Source organism: Plecotus auritus, assembly GCF_963455305.1.
Source record: "Plecotus auritus genome assembly, chromosome: 5".
Lineage (NCBI taxonomy): Eukaryota > Metazoa > Chordata > Mammalia > Chiroptera > Vespertilionidae > Plecotus > Plecotus auritus.
The window spans coordinates 11,640,325-11,661,468 of record NC_137776.1 but is presented as its reverse complement, the minus strand read 5'-3'; the positions used below and the strand labels follow the sequence as shown (position 1 = coordinate 11,661,468).

General features: G+C 40.5%; 2 protein-coding genes across 2 annotated transcripts in view; both read left to right on the top strand.

Moving 5' to 3' along the window:
• Positions 1 to 13,802: 13,802 nt before the first annotated feature.
• On the top strand, positions 13,803 to 17,053 carry LOC308249587 (T-cell surface glycoprotein CD1a-like; the record flags this gene model as incomplete). Its single annotated transcript, XM_080671139.1, has 5 exons — positions 13,803 to 13,838; positions 14,885 to 15,173; positions 15,618 to 15,896; positions 16,108 to 16,386; positions 16,956 to 17,053. 5 exons carry the CDS (start codon positions 13,803 to 13,805, stop codon positions 17,051 to 17,053), a joined length of 981 nt encoding a protein of 326 aa, XP_080527265.1.
• A 252-nt stretch (positions 17,054 to 17,305) lies between these two features.
• LOC308249586 (T-cell surface glycoprotein CD1a-like) overlaps positions 17,306 to 21,144 on the top strand; it is a gene marked incomplete at both ends in the record, with an annotated part of 28,366 nt that continues 24,527 nt past the window's right edge. Inside the window, one exon of the mRNA XM_080671138.1 lies at positions 17,306 to 17,378. Within this exon, the coding sequence (XP_080527264.1) occupies positions 17,306 to 17,378 (73 nt within the window). The remainder of the gene's footprint in view (positions 17,379 to 21,144) is intronic.

Genomic DNA, 21,144 nt, shown 5'->3' with positions numbered 1-21,144 from the left:
TTTCAAAGGTTCCTGTTGCTTATGCCCCAAAGCTCTCCTTTGCCTGTTTTCCCCACTGTGTGGAATGTTGGACGGACAGCTAGCAAAACCTGTAGGTAACATCTCAGTGCCAACTACATAAAGAAAATGTCAGTCACAAGATTCTGTGACTACGGATTGCTATTCAATGGATTACGCTCCTGGCAAACTACTAACCCGGACCAAGTCCACGAGACAACAACATCACAAAAGCAAAGGAGGAAATCCATGCACCGTCATTTGAGGATGTCTGGGACTATGATACAGTGATGATGAACGGTAGGATGATACCTGTGGTAAAGGGAGATCCTGTGACAAATACTGTGCAGAAAACCAAAGGGGCTGCTTCCTCCTAGCTAGCAATCAACACTGGGTAGCTTCCTATTGGCTGACTGACTTTCAAACCAACTTCTGATGATGGGTGAAAACCTATTAAGTGCTCATCTCCAGACTACAAATTTTCTGAGCCCATGGCTCATGAAGACAGGCCCAGCTCCAGCTGCCACCTCACTGGTCCCTCGCAGCCCACGCCTCCACCTGAGGGCTCTGGCAGCAGAGGCCTGGGGCAGCGGACCTTGGTTCCAGCCACTATGTGACTTCACCCCGCTGAGCCTCAGTTGTCTCAGCGATGAGATGGGTTGAACACGCCCTAACCCCCAGCCTTGTCGTTGGGACTTGATGAGATAAATCCCAGTGCCTGGCACACAGTAAGTGTTCAATAGCTGGCAATGCCCTCTCTCTGGGTGGGACCTATGGCGATACTAGCCCCACGCCTCCCGTGGAAGGGTCTAGATCTGCTCTGTCACCAGAAAAGTCATGAACCCCATGTGGCTACTGAACACTGGAAATGTGGCCAGTGAGAACTGAGATGTGCCATCAGTGTGAAATATACACCGGATTCTGGCAACCTGGTACGTAAAAGGAATGCAAAATACCTCAGAATAATGTTTTATATTGACTACATGTTGAAATGACATATGTCTGGTACATTGGGTTACATGAAACATATTATTACATTTAAAAATTACATCATTTAAGTTGTTTCTTGAATACAATAGAAACTTAACTCATTGAGTACTTTTCAGTTCACAAATGTCTTTGGATATGCTGCTGTTAAGAGGACACACTCCTCTATTTTTACTATCTGAGAGTATGTTTTTCTTTTTCTGTTTTTTAATTCTCATTCGAGGATATTTTTCCATTGATTTAGAGAGAGAGAGTGTGAAAGAGAGAGGGAAAGACAGGGAGGAACATCAATATGAGAGAAACACATCAACTGGTTGCCTCCTGCATGCATGAGCCCTGACCAGGGCCAGGGCAGGGGAGGAGCCTGCAACCAAGGTATGTGCCCTTAACCGGAATCGAACCCAGGACCCTTCAGTCCACAGGCCAATGCTCTATCCACTGAACCAAACCGGGTAGGGCTAGTTTTCTTTTTTTAATATTAATTTTTTAACTTTAGAGAGGAAGGAAGAGGGAGAGAGAGACAGAAACATCAATAATGAGAGAGAATCACTGATCAGCTGCCTCCTACATGCCCTCTACAGGGGATTGAGCCTGCAACCCAGGCATGTGCCCTGACAGAGATCATAGGTTGATGCTCAACCACTGAGCCACACCACCAGGGTGAGTCCTAGGTTTTTAATTATTCAATTTGTTTGAAGCTATCTTCTTTTAAAATTTAAATCTTATTTTTAAAAATTGATTTTAAGAATGGAGAGAGAGAGAGAGAGAGAGAGAGAGAGAGAGAGAGAGAGAGAAGAGAGAGAACAAGAGAGAAAGGAAGAGAGAGAGAGAGAGAGAGGAAGGAGAGAGAGAGGGAGAAACATCGATGTGAGGGAGAAACACTCATTAGTTGCTGGCACCCTGATCAGGGCCTGAACCCGCAACCTCATGCGCCCTGACCAGAACTGAACCGCCACCGTTTTGGTGTTTGGGACGGTGCTCCAACCACTGAGCAAAACTGGCTAGGGCGACAGTTACTACTTTTGAAAAGAAATAACTGATGATGTAATTACTGGAGAGTTCTTGGTTTCTTGAAAAATACTCCAAATAAAATATGAGACAAGCATTGCAAAGGCCCTGGTCGGATGGCTCAGCTGCTTGGAGCGTTGTCCCATACCCTGAAAGGTTTCAGGTCCGATCACGGTCAGGGCACATACCGAGGCTGTGGGTTCGAAACCCAGGCGGGGCCAATGCAGGAGGCAGCAATCAACTCTCTAAAATCAATAAAAATATATCCTCGGGTGAGGATTTTAAAAAAAGAATTGCAAAAATACATTCATATAAAATTATTTATCTGGATTGATATTATAAAAAGTATGGCAAGTGCTGGCCAGGATCGGAGAAAAGGAACCCTAGTGCACTGCTGCTGGGAATGCAGACGGGTGCAGCCACTACGGAAAACAATATGGAGTTTCCTCAAAAAATTAAATATGGAACTGCCATTTGACCCAGTGATCCCACTTCTAGGAATATATCCTAAAAACCAGAAACACCAATCAGAAAGAATATATACACCCCTACGTTCACAGGAGGGCAATTTACAATAGCTAACCTCTGGAAACAGCCCAAGTGCCATCGGTAGCTGAGTGGATAAAAAAGCTGGGGTACATTTACACCATGGAATACCAGGCAGTAGGTCCCTGCATGCTGTCTCTTACTCTTTAAGACCGCATGGAGGGACCGGGAGAGTATTATGCTAAGCGAAATAAGCCGGTCAGAGAAAGACAAGTATCACATGGTCTCACTCATGTGTAGAATCTAATGAACAAATAAATTGGTGAACAATATAGATCCAGAGATATAGAAGCATAGAACAGACTGCAGAATCTCAGAGGAAGAGATCAACCAAAGAACTTGTATGCATATATGCATAACCTGTGGACACAGACAAGAGGCTGATGAAGGCCTGAGGTGGGGGGATGAGGGGGCGGGAGAGGGGAGGGCTTTCTAGAAGGGGTTACTGGGGAAAATGTGGGATATATGTAATACTTTCAATAATAAAGATTTAATTGTTTTTAAAAAGTTCCTTAAAACACAGTTTTAACTGAGGTAAGAAGATAACATCTGATTAGGTTGGTATTAATAAAATATGTGATATAATTGTTAAATATCATATGTAAAATATAGTGGACAAACATAAATAAAAATAAATATTAAAATAATGTGTTATTAAAACTCTCTCACAAAGAAAACCTGTGGCTCAGAAAGATTGTTGAATTCACACATTGAAAGGAGAAGAAACAACAGCCTTACATTAAAACCTTTTAGAAAACGAAGAAGGCATTCCTAATTTACTTTATGAAGTCAGCATATTTCTACCATTAAAAACTTACAGGATAATTGCAAGAAAATCAAACTATACACCAATATTTCTTATAAATATCAATACAAAATTCCTAACAAAATGTAATAGAATCTAGCAGTATATAAAAAGGTTATCATATGGTGACTATTTGGGTTTATCCCAGACAAGGAAGATTTTTTAAAATTTAAAAATCAATCATTATAATTCCCCATGGTAACAGAATAGAGGGGGATAATCATATTTTATCTCAATAGGTAGAAATAAAACATTTGAAACACAGAGCACCTTCTCACGTCAAAAACTTCCAGTAAACTAGGAATGAAAAGGCACCTTCTCAATTTCATAAAGGGGGAAAAAGCCCAAAACAGCTAACATTCTAATAAATGGTGACATTTTTGCCTGCTCTTCTAAGGACATTTGTATTCATCATTGTAGAGAAGGTCCCAATCTTATTAATTAAGAATTAATATGACAAAATGAGACATAAAAGCCATAAGATTATAAACCAAGAAGCTTAACCCTCTCTATTTGTAGAGGACAGGACAGTCTATACAACAGAGAACACTTACTCCTGTTCTATATGCTCTTTCATCAGTTCAGAGCCTGCATAGTTAGTGCACAGTTTGCAAAGTTTGTTGGAGAACCTAATGAGCAATGTAACAAACTAATCCAAAACAAAGGACTATTTTTGCTTTATCTACATCTTAAAATAAATATAAATAGCAGCAAGACCAAACAAAGTAAAATACTTAGTGGCTACAACTGCATATAGTACTATTTAGATCTATACAAGTCACTCAGGGGAAACTGAATTTTTGTAGAAATAATGGCTACAAAAGGTAAGTTCGAAAAGCGAACCTCTTACAGGTAAAATTCAAGATTTGACTTGCCAATCAGTTTTTACCGTGTATAATTTTTATCTGAATAAGAATTGATGTGTCTGAAGATACTTTTAATAAAATATAATGCAAGTTGGATCGGTAGAAATTATGTAACTGTGGTTTTAGAATAATGAAATTAAATGGGTTTACAGGAATTTATTTGGTATAATTTCTTATACATACTTTAATTTAGAGACTAAGGAGAGTAACTAACAAAAACTGGAGAAATTAAGACTTTCAGATTACAGTACAATATAGAGATTTCATGTGAGGCTGTCTGTAACTATGGGGAACATACAAGGGGTAAGTACACCAGGGTCAAGCTTCCCACATCAATAGTTTACTTGCAAGGTACCAGACTGAGTGTGCTATCTTCTCAAAGTGGTGGGTTAGGGTAACGGTCCCAACAGATGAACAGCTGTTACTGCCGGTGAACAGCGGCACATCAGGCAAAGGGCTATTTTTGTGTGTGTTTTTTTAACTCACTGGCCTTATTTTTTTTAAATATATTTTTATTGGAGAAACCAAGATGGCGGCATAGGTAAACACCTAAACTGCTGCCTTGCACAACAATTTCAAAACTACAACTAAAAGACAGAACGGACACCATCCAGAACCACAGGAAAGCTGGCTGAGTGAAAATTCTACAACTAGAAGGAAATAGAAAAGCTCACATAGAATTGGAGGTACGGCAAAGGGTCTTTGTGCGTGCAGAGAGGAAGGGCGGCTGAGAGCCTGGCTGACTTTCTCTGGCGGAAGGGGGAAAGAAGCCCCCGACCGCACTGAACCCCAGTTCTGACTGCACTGAACCCCAGTTCCGGGCGAGCCCCTGGGGACCCACGCTCTTACGGGGGGAGTCTGGACTCTCGGGAGGAGACTCGGGAGCCGGGGAAGGCGGAGGACTGAAAGCGCACACACGCCAGTGCGCACAAAGGCTGCAGAGGTTGCCACTGGCTTTCCCTAGTGGAAGGGAGTCAGAGGCTCCTGAATGCACTGAGCCCCAGTTCTGACTGCAGTGAACCCCAGTTCCAGGCGAGCCCCTGGGGACCCACGCTCTTGTGGGGGGAGTCTGCACTCTCGGGCGGAGACTCGGGAGCCGGGAAGGCAGAGGTCTGAAGTACGCAAGTGCAAGGCTGACGGGAAGCCAAGACTGAGACTCCACCCCATCCAAGCTGAGCACAGAGGCTATTGCAATTTGGCAAGTCTAATCCTATAAGGCTATCTCCAGCACCGAACTTCTCCCAGCATAGACACAGGTGATCCTTACAGCCAACTGGCCTGGAGGTCAATTCTTCCCAGTGATACCAACAACAATCAAGACTTAATTACAACAAGGCTGTACACACAGTCCACAAAGGCGTGCACCAAGAGTGTCCACCTCAGGTTAACTGGGGAGGCAGACCCACTGGGCCATATTGGAAACCTAGCACACAAATCTACCTTACCAACTCAGGGAAGCAGTGAAAATGCGGCCTCAAAGAATCAGATCACAAACGAAAGAAATGGAGGAAAACAAACGACTGGATATAGAATTCAAAACCACGGTTATAAGGCTTTTTAAGAATATCCTAGAAAAGGCCGATAAATATAACGAGACCCTCGAAGATATGAAAAAGGACCAACTAGAAATTAAACATACACTGACTGAAATAAAAAATATTATACAGAGACCCAAAAACAGACAAGAGGAACACAAAAATCAAGTCAAAGAATTGAATTACAAAGAAGCAAAAACACTCAACCGAAAAAGCAAAAAGCAAAAAAAAAAATCCAAAAAGTTGAAGATAATGTATGAAGACTCTGGGACAACTTCAAGCGTACCAACATCAGAATTATGGGGGTGCCAGAAGAAGAGAGAGAGCAAGATACTGAAAACCTATTTGAAGAAATAATGACCGAAAACTTCCCCCACCTGGTGAAAGAAATAGACTTACAAGTCCAGGAAGCACACAGAACCCCAAACAAAAGGAATCCAAAGAGGACCACACCAAGACACATCATAATTAAAATGCCAAGAGCAAAAGACAAAGAGAGAATATTAAACGCAGCAAGAGAAAAACAGTTAGTTACCTACAAGGGAGCACCCATACGACTGTCAGCTGACTTCTCAACAGAAACTATGCAGGCCAGACGGGAGTGGCAAGAAATTTTCAATGTGATGAATAGCAAGAACCTACAACCAAGATTAATCTACCCAGCAAAGCTATCATTCAGAATTGAAGGTCAGATAAAGAGCTTCACAGATAAGAAAAAGCTGAAGGAGTTATCACCACCAAACCAGTATTATATGAAATGCTGAAAGGTATTCTTAAAGAAGAGGAAGAAGAAAAAAGTAAAGATAAAAATTATGAACAACAAATACATATCTATCAACAAGTGAACCTAAAAATCAAGTGAATTAAAAACCTGAGGGACAGAATAATCTGGTGAATATAATAGAATCAGGGGCATAGAAAGGGAGTGGACTGATAATTCTCAGGGGGAAAGGGGTATGGGGGGTTCATGAAGAGACTGGACAAAAATCATACACCTATGGATGAGGACAGTGGGGGGGAGGTAAGGGCAGAAGGTGGGGTGGGAAATGGGTGAAGGGGAGCTATGGGGGGGAAAAGGAGAAATAATTGTAATAATCTGAATAAAGATTTATTTTAAAAAAAAAAAAGAAAAAAAAAGAAAAAAAGAAAAGGAAAAAAAAATAAAATTACCTAAAAATTCTTGTAAAAAAAATAAATAAATAAAAATAAAATAAAATAAAAAAACAAAATAAAATAAATATATTTTTATTGATTTCAGAGAGAGAGGGAGAAAGAGATAGAAACATTGATGAGAGAGAATTATTGATCAGCTTCCTCCTGCAAACCCCACACTGGGGATCCAGCCTGCAACCTGGGCATGTGCCCTGACTGCAATCGAACTGTGACCTCCTGGTTCATAGGTCAATGCTCAACTACTGAGCCACACCAGCCAGGCAGGCACTCGTTTCTAATTTCGAGTAGAGTGAAGGTGAACAACATAGAGTTTCACAGGCATTTCTCTTTAGATAGCATTAAAGAGCTATAACTTGATGCTTGTGAAGGTCTGTATTTGAATAGGCGTCTGTATTTTAATAACTGGGAGTTAGTTACTGAACAGACCGGCCTATGGAAGATTTCCTATGAAAAATAATAGGTTTTGTGTATAAATTTTATATGTTTATTCATAAAGACCTGCTTGTAATAAAGGTAAATTTTTAAAAAGATGCTTGTACTAGTCACCTCTTCTGTCCTGCCTCACATTTTCTCAGTCCATTTCCCCCCATGACTGCAAGGCAACAGCCCCGAACTTGAGCGGCACTGGAGTCTTGTGCATTGTGTCCTAAGGCTTTTACATGACGTGGTTGGGACACCTGTGAGAAGGGATCGTCAGGTGTGGGTGCTCAAAATGGCAGATGTGGGGGATTAACGCCTCAGTGACAGTCCTGGACTTTGTGGAGTGCGGATCACTGAACATTTTTGTGTGTGTACACTGATAACAAAACATTCATTTCATAGGAATATACATAGAATGGAATTGCTGGGTCCCAGGAGGTACATCTTCTTACATTTAATAGAAACAGGTTTTCACAGTGCTTCTACCAGTCTCTCTTTCATCTTCTCCACAAACTCACTCACATTTGATACTAGAGGCCCGATGCACGAAATTCGTGCAAGAGTAGGCCTTCCTTCCCCCGGCTGCCAGCACTGGCTTCCCTTGATGTCTGGGCTTCATCCAGAAAGACGTCCAGTCTAATTAGCATATTATACTTTTATTTTTATAGATTATTAACCCCTTTAATTTTAGCCATTCGTGGGTATTTCTGGTTATCTAATTGTTGTGTATGGTTTGTATTTTCCTGTTGACATATGGTACTTAACGTATGCCATTAGCCATTTAGATACACTCTTTTGTGAAGTACCGGTTTAAAGTTTTAGCTATTTACATGTTTGTGTGTGGGGTGGGGGGGTGAGGGAGAATGTCGGTCTTTTTCTTATTGATTTGAATTTCTATATAATGTCTGTGTACTAGTCCTTTGCTGAATATATGTATTGTGAATATTTTCTACCAGTCTCTGGTTTACATTTTACTCTCTTAAATGTGTATTGTGATGGAAAGAATTTTTAATGGGATACAATGATTAATATTGTTTTTTATGATGATTTTTATTTACTCCTGTAAATTATTTACTCCTTCTCCAAGGTCATGAGATATTCTCCTTAAACTGTGGTGCTCAGACTTGAGTGGAAATCAGCATCATCATGGAGCTGTTTTGTTTTTTTGTTTTTCTTTAAAAAGAAATGATTTTTTACATACCTCCAGAATGCCTAGCTCTTCCAGTCAGGAAAGAGGCCTAAGAATTTGCATTTTTTTACAACTTTCAGATGATGCTGATTCTGGTGGTCTGAGGATAACACTTTGAAAAGCACTTTATCTTTAATTTTTTCCATGTTAGTCAATTCACCAATAACAATGATATGCGGTATCAATTATGTTGTCATTTAAGTGCCTATATGTATACTGCCCTGTTGCTGAACTCCTTATTTTGTTCCAATCTTCTGTGAGTCTATCCTTGTGCCAATGTAATGTAAGAGTAATGTTAATTACTTTAGATTTAATAAATGTGGATAACCACTACTCTTCCTACTATGTTGTTGTTATTTTTCTTCAAGTGTATCTTGTAAAAGAAGAGGAAATATTGTAAGAAAACAATACAGAAGTACAGGCTTTTTGGAAGCTAAGGGTTACTTACTGTCTCTGAAGTCTAAATACCTGTGAGACACCTCTGTTAAAAAGAAAACACATTTGCAAGTCAAGAGGATTTTGAAAAGTAAAGAAGAAAAGTAAAGAAGATTTTGAAAAGTAAAAACATCCAGTGTATGGGCTGAATTTGTTCTTCCTAAAATTCATATGCTGAAGTCCTAATCCCTAGTATCTCAGGATGTGACTGTATTTTGACAAAAGGCCTTTATGGAGATCATTCAATTAACACCGGGCCTTTATGATGAGCCCTAATCCATTCTGAATACTATCCTTCTAAGAAAAAAATTGGACACACGGACACCAGGACCAGGCATGGGTGTGCACAGCGCAACGGTGATGTGAGCACACAGCAAGAAGATGGCCCGTCCAAAAGCCAAAGTGAGAGGCCTCAGGAGAAACTAACCTGCTGACACCCTGATCTTACACTCTGTCCTCTGAAACTAGAAATACATTTTTGGTGTTTGAGTCATTCAGTCTGTGAGTAGCTATGGCAACCCTAGCAAACCAACACCTCTGGTGTTGGCAAAGTTTTCTTCTAGATGATTAGTCATTAAGCAAAGTAGGAACAAGTGTGTAACGGGCATTGCAGGATAATAACTAAATATTTAGGCAGCATTTTCAGAACATATTAGGGAAATATCAAAATCGTCTTAAAAACATATAACAAAGAGTTTCTTCACCTACTTTCTATCTGATAATAAGAGCCTTGACAAATGAATTAGAAAAAGAAAGAAAATATTAAATGCAATCTACCATAAGAGGCACTGGCAGGTATGTGAATTTTATCACTATCTAGTGATTGCTAGGACAGGTGAGCACTATTAAGCAGTATAACCAATAAATGTTCATGGACCAAGAATTCTCATCAGCTTTTAATTGAGGAGTTAGGTTATATCTAGCACATAGGTGTTGTGTATTGTTGCTTGTTGTATAGGTTTAGTTTTAATACTTTAGGTATCTTTATAAATTAAAAACCAGTTGAAATATTTTCATGGATATACGGGTCTCACCGCCAAGGTCTGACATAATCATTGCAGCCAATATTCTGGTGCTCATATTGAGCAAAGCCACATAAGTAGTGCAAATATACAGTAGATAAAACTGACTTTTTAAAAATATGCTCTCATTGAATTTTTTTAAGGAGAGAGGAAGGGAGAGGGAAAGCAAGATAGAGACATCAATGAGAGAGACATTGATCAAATGCCTCCTGCATGTCCTCCTAATGGGGACTGAAGCTGCAACCTGGGCATGTGCCCTGACCAGGAATTGAACCTGGGACCTCTTGGTTCATGGGTCGGTGCTCAACCACGGAGCCACACTGGCTGGAAAGAGAAAACATTAGAGACTCATTCCATCCCTGTACTTTCCCTCCCATGAGAATTATCACAGTCTTCTCAAGTTGTTTAGTGCCATCATTCCAGAAATAAATTCCATGACTGTGATTTACATAGTACACACAGGAATTTAAGGGTCACGCAATAAAACAATGCTTAAGCACTGATCGTGAGTGAGGAAGGAAAGACTGAAATGATAGAGATGATATTGAATGAACAGGGACTATGAGAAAATGGAGAGGAGGCTGGGACTGTGCTGGAGGCTAAATGGAGAATGACTGCTAAGACATGCAGAAGGAGAAACAAGGAAGGACCAAGATATGGAAACAGGTCCAGTGCCCATTAATAGAGGAGTGGATAACAAAGTGGTAATATAGATATACAGTGGAATATTACTCAGCCATAAAAAAACCGAAAATCTTACCATTTGTGACAGCAGGGGTGGGTCTAGAAGGTATTATGCTAAGTGAAATAAGCCAATCAGAGAAAAATAAATACCACATGACTTCACTTATCCATGGAATCTAAAGAACAAAATTGAAACAAACACATAGATACGGGGAACAGACTGACAGTTGTCAGAGGGGAGGAGGACTGGATGAGTGGGTGAAAAAAGTAGAGAGATTAAGAAGTAAAATTGAGCCTGGCTGGCCAGGCTCAGTGATTGAGCAACGACCTGTGAACCAGGAGGTCATGGTTTGATTCCAGCTAGAACACATACCTGGTCGTGGGCTTGCTCCCCCTGTTAGGGACATGCAGGAGGCAGCTGACCAATGATTCTCTCTAATCATGGATGTTTCTATATTTCTCTCTCCCTCTCACTATCTCTCTGAAATCAATAAAAATATTTTTTAAGAAAAGAAGCAAAATTAATAGTTACAAAATAGTCGCAGGGATGTAAAGCACAACACAGGGAATATAGTTAGTAATACTGTGGTAACTATATAAGGTGCCAGGTGGGCACTGAAAATACTGGGGGAACACTTTGTAAGGACATAGTTGTCTCATCACTATGCTGTACACCTGAAACCAATACTACTAAATAGAAACTCCTTATAAGGATATGACTGTCTTACCACTATGTTATACACCTAAAACTAATACTAAATAATCTTTAACATAAACTAATTGAAAAGTAAAGTTTAAAAAAAGGAGAGGAATGTAGAGTGGGAAGAAAGAGGGCATGGATGGGGAGAAAAGGGAGCCCAGTAAGACGCACAGAATGCTAGAGGGAAAGCTGACAAGATTAGAAAACATTTACTTCTTTCAACCCAGTTATTTTATGGATAAGAAAATGGAGGCCAGAATGCTGAGGTGTTTTTCCAATTCACTGCATCCAGCAGGAGTCTCATCCAGGAATGTATCTTGACTCTCCGTCCTAAGATCCTTTTAGGGCAAGAGACTTGCTTTGAAGAACAAGAAGCACTCACATCAGATACACAGAGAGGCTGGAGGCCAGAAAGAGGATAGAAAAACGGGAAGCAAAGTGGGAAGAAAAGAAAGAAGCTCAGGAAAAGGCACATGACTGTAAGAGGCAGTGGATTTCTCTCGCAGGGAAGTTGAGGTCACTGCTGGTGGGGAGTGGGAATTCAGATGAGTGTGTGAGACTGTGTGGGAGGGGAGCTCCGGTCTGGGTCTGAGGAGAGCTTTAGAGGACAGAGAAATTCCAGAGCTCTGGTGGTGTCTGAGGAAGCACCACGTAACGGCTGTTAGAACATGAGCATGCCTGTAGCCTAAGCACCAGTGGATCAAGAGGAGGGATTTCCAGGGAGGTGTGAAGGCACAGGGGGAAATGGGCGTCCTGCCCTGGCCAGTGAGGCTGTTCATGGAGTGTAGTCCCGAGCACCAAAAGGGGGGCAGGACAGTTAACAAGATGATGTGCTCTGTGAGGTGGTCACACCTGAGAGGGGTCTGGAAAGGAGTACTTTTAACATTTCACAGGTGTGTTAACCTAGATGCACAAGAACAATGGACAGAGCTTGCTTAAGGCCAAGATACACCTTTTAGACCTGGAGCATGACTACCCATTGGGACCTGCCTAGTTAGCAAGTTATGACCAGGCCACCCTGTGAGGTTACTTTCTGTCACTGAACTTGTCTGATTGACCACACGGCACTTTCTAAAATTGAGGTATAAGAGGCAAGTCTGAGGTAAAGATGAGGTAGGGAAGCCTGGGGCTTCAAAAGTTAATAATAAGAGATGTTCAGTAACTAGTAGTTTGCCCTGCCATGTAGATTGGTTTAAAAATGTTTCTGCTAACAGTTTATTATGGGCAAGTCCCCTCATTTAAATTCTTTAAGGAAGAAGTAAAAGTTTCTCATAAGCCTGCAGGGTCTTAATTGTCTTTGGTGCAACATAATTCAAATGCTAAGGCTCAAAATAAGACAAATGCTAAAGTGGCACATTCTGGGGTGGCCTGTTCTGAACCCCTACAATAGCCATAGAGTAATTTAGCTTATCAGCTTGTTAGCACCAATAGAAGTTTTTGGGTTTTTTGTATTCATGCAATTATCCCATTCTTTTCTCCTAAAATTCCCTTGCTCTCACCCTGTAATCAGGACACTATGTGGGTTTCTGCTTGAATCTGTGCTTCCCAAATTGTAATATTTGATCCCAAATTAACCCTTATTGCCTTGAATTTTGTCTTTTTAATTTTAGGTTAAGATAATCTTAATTTTTTTCCAAAATATTTTAAGAATTAGCCTTAGATAATTTGTTTACCTGTTTACAAATAAATAGCAAAATAGCCAAAGCACAGTTATCTAGAAGTTACAAAGGAAAACAACATTTTAAGAGCCTTTTAAACACGATAAGAATGAAAGAGCAGGGTCAGCATGCCCAGCAAAGGCCAGTGTATGATAAAATAAGCTGGAAGATCCCAGCAGGGCCCATAAGAAGGAAATCTTGGATAAAGAACTCCAAAATATTCTATTAATTTAATTTCCCACAAATTACCACTGTTTTTTTAAAAATTATAATGGAAGATTTACAGCATAACCCTCTGTGTAAACTTCATGCTTATTAGCATATGTTTTAATCCTAAATAAATCTGTGTAAGATTCTCATTTCACCAATTAGAAATACAAGCAATGATTTCTGATACCTTAAACAATTATGTAAAAAATCTGTCTAATGAAAAGAATTATTGGATGCCTGAACACAACCATTCAATCATTCAAACTTACTCATGGAGCACCTTGCCAGGAGGCATTCTGCTAGAGTTGGGGACCCAGTACAGCAGAGGTATACAGACCTAACACCCTGAGCTAATCACTGGAGCCAAGATTCTGGGTGGGCAACATCAGTTAAGGTTTGGGACTTTGTTTCAAGAAGGCTTGTTTTCTCTAATCTGTACATTATAATAAAACCCAGCACACCAAGGCTTATAGTCCTTAGTTTATGTGCTTCCTTCTTAAGTAGAATAAAAGCTCCTGAATAAAGTGATTGCCTTGTAGACCACTAGATATTCAAGAGTGTCGCAAGATGCTTGTATCCAGGCAGATGCTGAGTGACTTTTGGGTAAGTATTCATTTGGGTATATAGCAATGCAAGTCAGAGGAGATTTTTATTTATGTTTCCAGGTTCCTGTGGTCTCTGTGACAGCTACTGGTTCTTCCCTAAGGATAATAGAGTAGTAGTTTATACTGCTATACAGGGCAACCATAGGAGATTCTGAAAATCAAATGAAGCCACCAATGAGATGTCAGAGATAGGAATGCAGTGGGGTGTGGCTTAGATAGAAGAAGATATTATTTGGGGAATATTTAAATTTGAAAATAAAAGGACAGAGTGGCAGGAAAGAGCAGAGACAACAGAACATCAGGTAGGAATTGGAAAGCCATTTGGTTTTATGCTTTCATTGTCTGAATGAGAAGGAAATATCTCCAGAGGGAAACTGACTTTTCAATGCCACATAAGACTTATTCCATAGAGGCTGAGTCAGAGAAAGATGAACAGAATGAAGGCTGGTAACAAGGGAAGAATTTTAAAGTCAAAAGTGGAGGGGAAATGAGAGGTTGAATCAGTGTCTAGAGTTTAGGGAAGGAGCACTTTTTTTTTCCCCCTGGCCTGTTGGTAGAAGAAGGAAGTCAGAGTAGAGGTAGTGTGGAGTGGTTTTATTTCAAACTGAAGCCAAAGGCAAACTTTCCTGAGAAAGAAATATCATCTGTAAGTGAAATGCTGCTTCTGCAAATTCCATTGCTAGCTGTTCTCCTCGCAGCTAGTGACAATGAAGATGGTAAGAACTCTGGCCACTGCCCTGATGGGGGCAAAAGGGTGTGTGTGTGTGTGTGTGTGTGTGTGTGTGTGTGTGTGTGTGTGTGTGTGTTTCTGTGTGGTGCGGCGTCCTCAGAACATACCTGGAGAGGAGAATGTCAGCACAGTCCTGAGTATCCCGTACTCTGGGACCCTGAGCCCTTCTGAAGGTTGTATGTAAAGCATGGGGCCCTGGGCAGCTGAATGCTGCTGAGGTAGCCATGGCTCCCCTTATCTCCAGATTCTGAGTGTTTCCTTCCTGGCACCTTTCTTCATTCTCTCTCCTTCCCGATGCCTTTTCTTCTCCTCAGTCTATCTGTTCTGTTGCCACAGCCTTCCAGGAGGAGATCTCCTTCAAAATGATCCACAGCTCATCCTTCTACAACCATTCCTGGGTAAAAATTCAGAACTCTGCTTGGTTGGATGACTTGCAGACTCATGGCTGGGACAGCAACTCTGGCAGTATTATTTTCCTGCGTCCTTGGTCCAAGGGCAACTTGAGCAAGGAAGAAATAAAAGAACTGGAAGAATTCTTCCATGGGTTCTCCATTATAATGCCTCAAATAACTCACAGACATGCCAGTCAATGGAAGTTTAAATGTAAGTTCAATTACCAAAATGGGGAGGTGCAATGTGCTGGTGAGTGGTGTGTGTGTCACAATGAGCTCCTTATTCCAATTTCCCCCCACATTCGATCTCTTTAGCATTCTCTGTCTGTACATTTATTGTAACATATTGCATTTCATTCACCCTAGGTTATTATAATCTCAATTCTTTCACACTAAGTGCTTCCTTATTCTCTTGCTCTCACCATTTATGTTACCTTCTTTTAACAATTTGCTTACTTCAATTTCCAAAAAAAAATTCATTTTTTCCTTCACCTTCAACTACCACCAATTACACTTTTTCTGAATTTCTGATCAAACCAGACTTTGTTCCATGATCTCAAAATCCCCGAACTTCTTTTATTTCCTTTTATTTTGCTTCCACTAATTTCATCTTTTTATTCCCTCTTTCCTCTAATATACAATCCCTCTTTCCTAGATCCCTTTGAGATTCAGGTAACATTGGGCTGTGAGCTGGACCCTGGGGGAGCCATAGTAGGCTTCCATCGATTTGCTTATCAAGGATCAGATCTTCTGCACTTCCAAAACAATTCATGGCTGCCATCTCCAAAGGGTGGAACAAGAGCTAAGGATGTGAGCAGACAATTCAATCAGTACCATGCCAGCAAGGAAACAGTACAGAGGATTCTCAGTGACACTTGCCCACGTTTCCTCTTGAGTATTCTTGATGCAGCGAAGGCAGATCTTCAGAGAGAAGGTCAGTCCCATATGCTTCCTCCAAGCATTTTCTATTCTAAAATTATACCTTCCCACCATCCCTTTAAATTGGGATAAGGGGTCAGGAGAGAGAAGGATAATGCGTGAATTCCCAGCATGTGATAGATGTGTCCATCTAAGCTGATGTGAAGACATGAACCTTCAAGTCTGTGTCAGAGTCCTTACCTAAATATCTTTCCTGTCCTCTGCAGTAAAACCAGAGGCCTGGCTCTCCACTGGCCCCAATCCCGGTCCTCACCGTCAGATGCTGGTTTGCCATGTCTCTGGCTTCCATCCAAAGCCAATTTGGGTAAAGTGGATGCGAGGCGAACAGGTACAGCAGGGCACTCAACAGAGTGGTATCTTGCCCAATGCTGATGGGACATGGTACCTTCAGGTTTTCCTGGAGGTGGAAGCCACTGAGACATCTGGCCTATATTGCCGGGTGACACACAGCAGCCTAGGAGGCCAGGACATCCTCCTCTACTTGGGTAAGAAAAAACTGGGGCCCACACTGGGAATGGGAGTAGAAGGTCCACAGCTGAGCAGGAGAGCCAAGTAAAACACTTGGGATTTATGGCCTCCAGACCCAAAAGAATGAAAATAATTAATTCAATAAATAGAAGAGTTAAAAATGAGAGACCTGCCCTAACCGGTTTGGCTCAGTGCATAGAACGTCAGCCTGTGGACTCAAGGGTTCCAGGTTCAATTCCGGTCAAGGGCATGTACCTTGCTTGCAGGCACATACACAGTGGGGAGTGTGCAGGAGGCAGCTGATCGATGTTTCTCTCTCATCAATATTTCTAACTCTCTAACCCTCTCCCTTCCTCTCAGTAAAAAATCAATAAAATATATTTTAAAAAATTAAAAAAAAATGAGAGACCTGCAGAAGTAGGAAGATGTTGAGGATTAGATGAAAGATTCAACTCTGAAGAGGGAGGAGAGAGGAAACAAGAACAAAGATTAGTGAGGCGAACACGCTAATAAAGAAGGCAGACCAGGGAAATGCAGTAAACGGGGTGGGTTTGAAATGACACCTTGTGTGCACCCGAACCCACAGAACGTCACCATAGCTCCATGGGCTTGATCCTCTTGGCAGTGATGGTGCCCCTGGTGCTCCTGACAGCTCTTGCATTCTGGCTTAGGAAGCGCTGGTGAGTTGTTTGTGCCCATCTTTCCTGTTCTTTCACCCACTCCCTACTTGTCATCCCACCTTTCTTCTCTCTCTCTCTCCTGTTAGTTCTTCTTTCCTCAGTCCCCTTCCTTTTACTTTCAATGCTCACCTCCACCTCATGCAGAGTAACTTTCCTCTCTGTTCTTACCAGGTCACACTGTGAGCCTCCTGCCAGTCTTCTTCCTTTGGAATGAGGTTCCAGCAGCCCTGGGGTTCCAGACATATTTAAACGCAGCATGGCGATAATGTTTGTTCAGCTCTCCATGTACAACTTTGGTTGTTTATGTGTTGTTATTTGTGTGTTTAACGGTTAGTTATTAATATAAGCTAAAGGTAATTTTGCAGGACTTGCTTTCTGACCTGGTTCTGAGGTTATAAAACTCTTATTTTAACTCTGGATAAAATGTGATTCTAGCAACGGCTACATATTGAAAAACTGATGAATCTCAGGCCTGTTTCAGATCTCACTTCTTTATAAGGACCTTCGCTGATTCACAAGTGGAAGCAGCGTCTGAACTCCCACCACACGTTTCCGTGTACTTTGCTGAATCTACTTCTCACTTTTTATCCGTTCCTGCAGTCATGGAGGCCCCTTTTCACCTTCTAATTTTTAAGCTTGAGAGCAACGTCTACGTCTTTTTAAAATTTGTATCATCTACAAAGTGTATAACTGTGTGTAATATGCTTTCAATAAAAGCCTGTGTTAAGTTTGCTTAGCATTTTCCACAAACATCAGGTACCTGACGTTCTAGAGCAAGGAAGGAAGAAGCAAGGAAGTAACAAGTGACAATGTTATATATCCTGCTACTGAACACAAACGTATTTTTCTATCAATTTATAAAAAAGCATATACTATTTGTAAGTTAATTCAGGCTCGAGGTGTCTGAAAAGAAAATTTGAGGCTATATTCATAAAAGTACACAGGAAAAAACTCAAGAAGAACAGACTTTATTTTTAACATAAAAGTTCTATTTTCTTGTGAGGCCGCAACAAGTGTTCCGATACGGGGAATACATAAGTACATAGTAACAATATTTACCACCATTGGAAATGCTGATTTTTGGGAGAATTTTAGTAGAAATACAAAATTTGAAAAAACTGCATTTAAAAAAATATTTAAACAGCTAAAACAGATGAAAGATACAAACTTTTAAAAAAACATAAACTATATTTTTCAACAAGATTGCATAAACAAAATATACTGTTCAGGGCTGCTCTGCCTATCATTAATCTAAGGCAGAGTAAAACTTAAACCTTAAAGTGCGGAGTTAAGTATTCTTAGCTTAATGCAAATTCAGCACTTCCACTGGTCCCGTTCACTCCACTGGTCCAAGCATCAAGGAATGAATCTTAAGTTTAGAATAGTACAGTGAATTCATGGTGGCAGTTTTCCTGTTATGTCCTTTAACAAAAGAAAATCTTGACAACCCAGTCCTAACCTTGGACATACCCAAGGCTACAAATTCTGCCATTTTTTTAATGCCTTCGAGTAAAAGCCAACCATTGAAAAGAAAAAGCCTGTCTTGTTGCCAGTTATTCCACAGGTAGCAATAGCACCTTCTAAAAGGCGGATTTGGCTTGTCATAAGTGTAAGAAACATTTTAAACAAAATGAAGAATCTAGAGCAAAAGTAATTTTGGCATCCATGCTCATAATATTAACCAAAAAGGAAAACAGATGTTTTAAAAAACATAACTGCTCACAAAAAAAACATGACAAGCAACAGACTCAGTCATGATCAAAACCAGTAAATTCACATGTAGTTATCACAACAATTTCTTTAAGGGAAAAAAAAATAACTTAAGACTGATAAAGTAAATAACCACAGAATAGCTCCTTTGCCAAAATATACATGCCACCTATTTCTTTTACTGAAATGGAAACACATTTATTTAAAATTTAAAAAATTTTAAATTATATTCCCATTGAAGTTATTCTAATGTACTTACTTCCTATACAGTTTTCTATAGAATAACAATTATAGAATGTCATTTTAGAAAACAGTATTGAGAACCATTTAAAAAAATCAACCACTTGTGAACTAAAGGTTAAATAAAGTGGAATGGACCTAAGATTAATATTTTCTCAAGACTGTGATAGAGTTCCTATGTTAAAAATAAGCCCTTTGGCACTGGCAGTTAAAGTTGTTTGTATCTTGTACCTTTTTTTTCATCTTCAAATCTCAGGCTCTATTTCTCCCAAATCCACGAGATATGCTTGGTTGCCATACAATTCATTTACCTACAAATTCACATTGTCCTTACAACCAGACATTACAAGTTCCATTTACAAGGCTATGTAAAGAATAAAGTTATCCCATTCCTATTTTAAGTTACTTTAGATTAAGGATATAGGAAACTCTACAGAAAAATGTGAATTAGACAAACATGCACAACAGAGTGAAAGGAAAAACTGTACAAAGTGGCATTCTGGCTGTAAAATACCCTTGTAATGTGTAGGGATGGAGACACAAGAAAGTTAAGTGTGAGGCAAAGGAAAGAACGCGGATTTAACAGAACTCAAGTCATCCAAAACAGGCCTGTGTGTTGGTGTTTTATTTGTTTTGTATTTTTTAAACATATTTTTATTGATTTTTTTTTACAGAGAGGAAGGGAGAGGGATAGACAGTTAGAAACATCGATGAGAGAGAGACATTGATCAGCTGCCTCCTGCACACCCCCCACTGGGGATGTGCCCGCAACCAAGGTACATGCCCTTGACCGGAATCGAACCCGGGACCCTTCAGTCCACAGGCCGACGCTCTATCCACTGAGCCAAACCGGTTAGGGCAGGCCTGTGTGTTTTTCAACCTTGTCTTTAACTTCTTCTTCCTGCCTTTTAAACTAACTCACCTGACTTCAGTTTTACCTTTCCTATACTTCTGATAGAGCAGTTCTCTGGTGAAATGGCAAAGTCAAAGGCAAAGAATCAAAGTTCTCAGTAAACCAACCAGAACATTTAGATCCTGAATAACTGGGCTATTACTGACTTACAAGCCACATGGACTAATTCCAAGTAAATTCGTTTTGAACAAAAAAGGAGCCAAAATTCATTGGTCTCACCAACTCACCTGACAGACTTATGTTTGAATTTATCTAACCTCCCTAAATACACCTCCATTTTAACTTGAACAGGGCATGCTTTTGATTACTTAGATATTTTAAAGTTGCATGAGTATAAGAAGTCCTTTCAGAAGATGTATTGCTACCACTAGGTTTTCCTTGATGGGATATGTCTGGATAAACTGACATAGTAACCCTCTAAACTGTACCCCTTTAACAAGTATTTAAGTTTTTTCTCCTTTTATCATGTTTAAGAACATTAAATCATTGCTTCGTAAGGTAGTATATGAAGACCTCAGAAGGATGCTTGAAACCACACAGTTTGCTGAAACTCACCTTTTAAAAGAGCTGCCCCTTAATTTTACTACCACACACCCAGACGTGACATACTGGTGACACAGACATCGGCAGTAACTGTATTAGGATGAGCCTAACTCCAAAACTGGATGGATTTTTCAAAGGTTCCTGTTGCTTATGCCCAAAGCTCTCCTTTGCCTGTTTTCCTCACTGTGTGGAATGTTGGACGGACAACTAGCAAAACCTGTAGGTAACATCTCAGGGCCAACTACATAAAGAAAATGTCAGTCGCAAGATTCTGTGACTACGGATTGCTATTCAATGGATTACGCTCCTGGCAAACTACTAACCCGGACCAAGTCCACGAGACAACAACATCACAAAAGCTAAGGAGGAAATCCATGCACCGTCATTTGAGGATGTCTGGGACTATGATACAGTGATGATGAAAGGTAGGATGATACCTGTGGTAAAGGGAGATCATGTGACAAATACTGTGCAGAAAACCAAAGGGGCTGCTTCCTCCTAGCTAGCAATCAACACTGGGTAGCTTCCTATTGGCTGACTGACTTTCAAACCAACTTCCGATGATGGGTGAGAACTTATTAAGCACTCCTCTCCAGACTACAATTTTTCTGAGCCCATGGCTCATAAAGACAGGCCCATTTCCAGCTGCCACCTCGCTGGTCCCTCGTGGCCCACGCCTCCACCTGAGG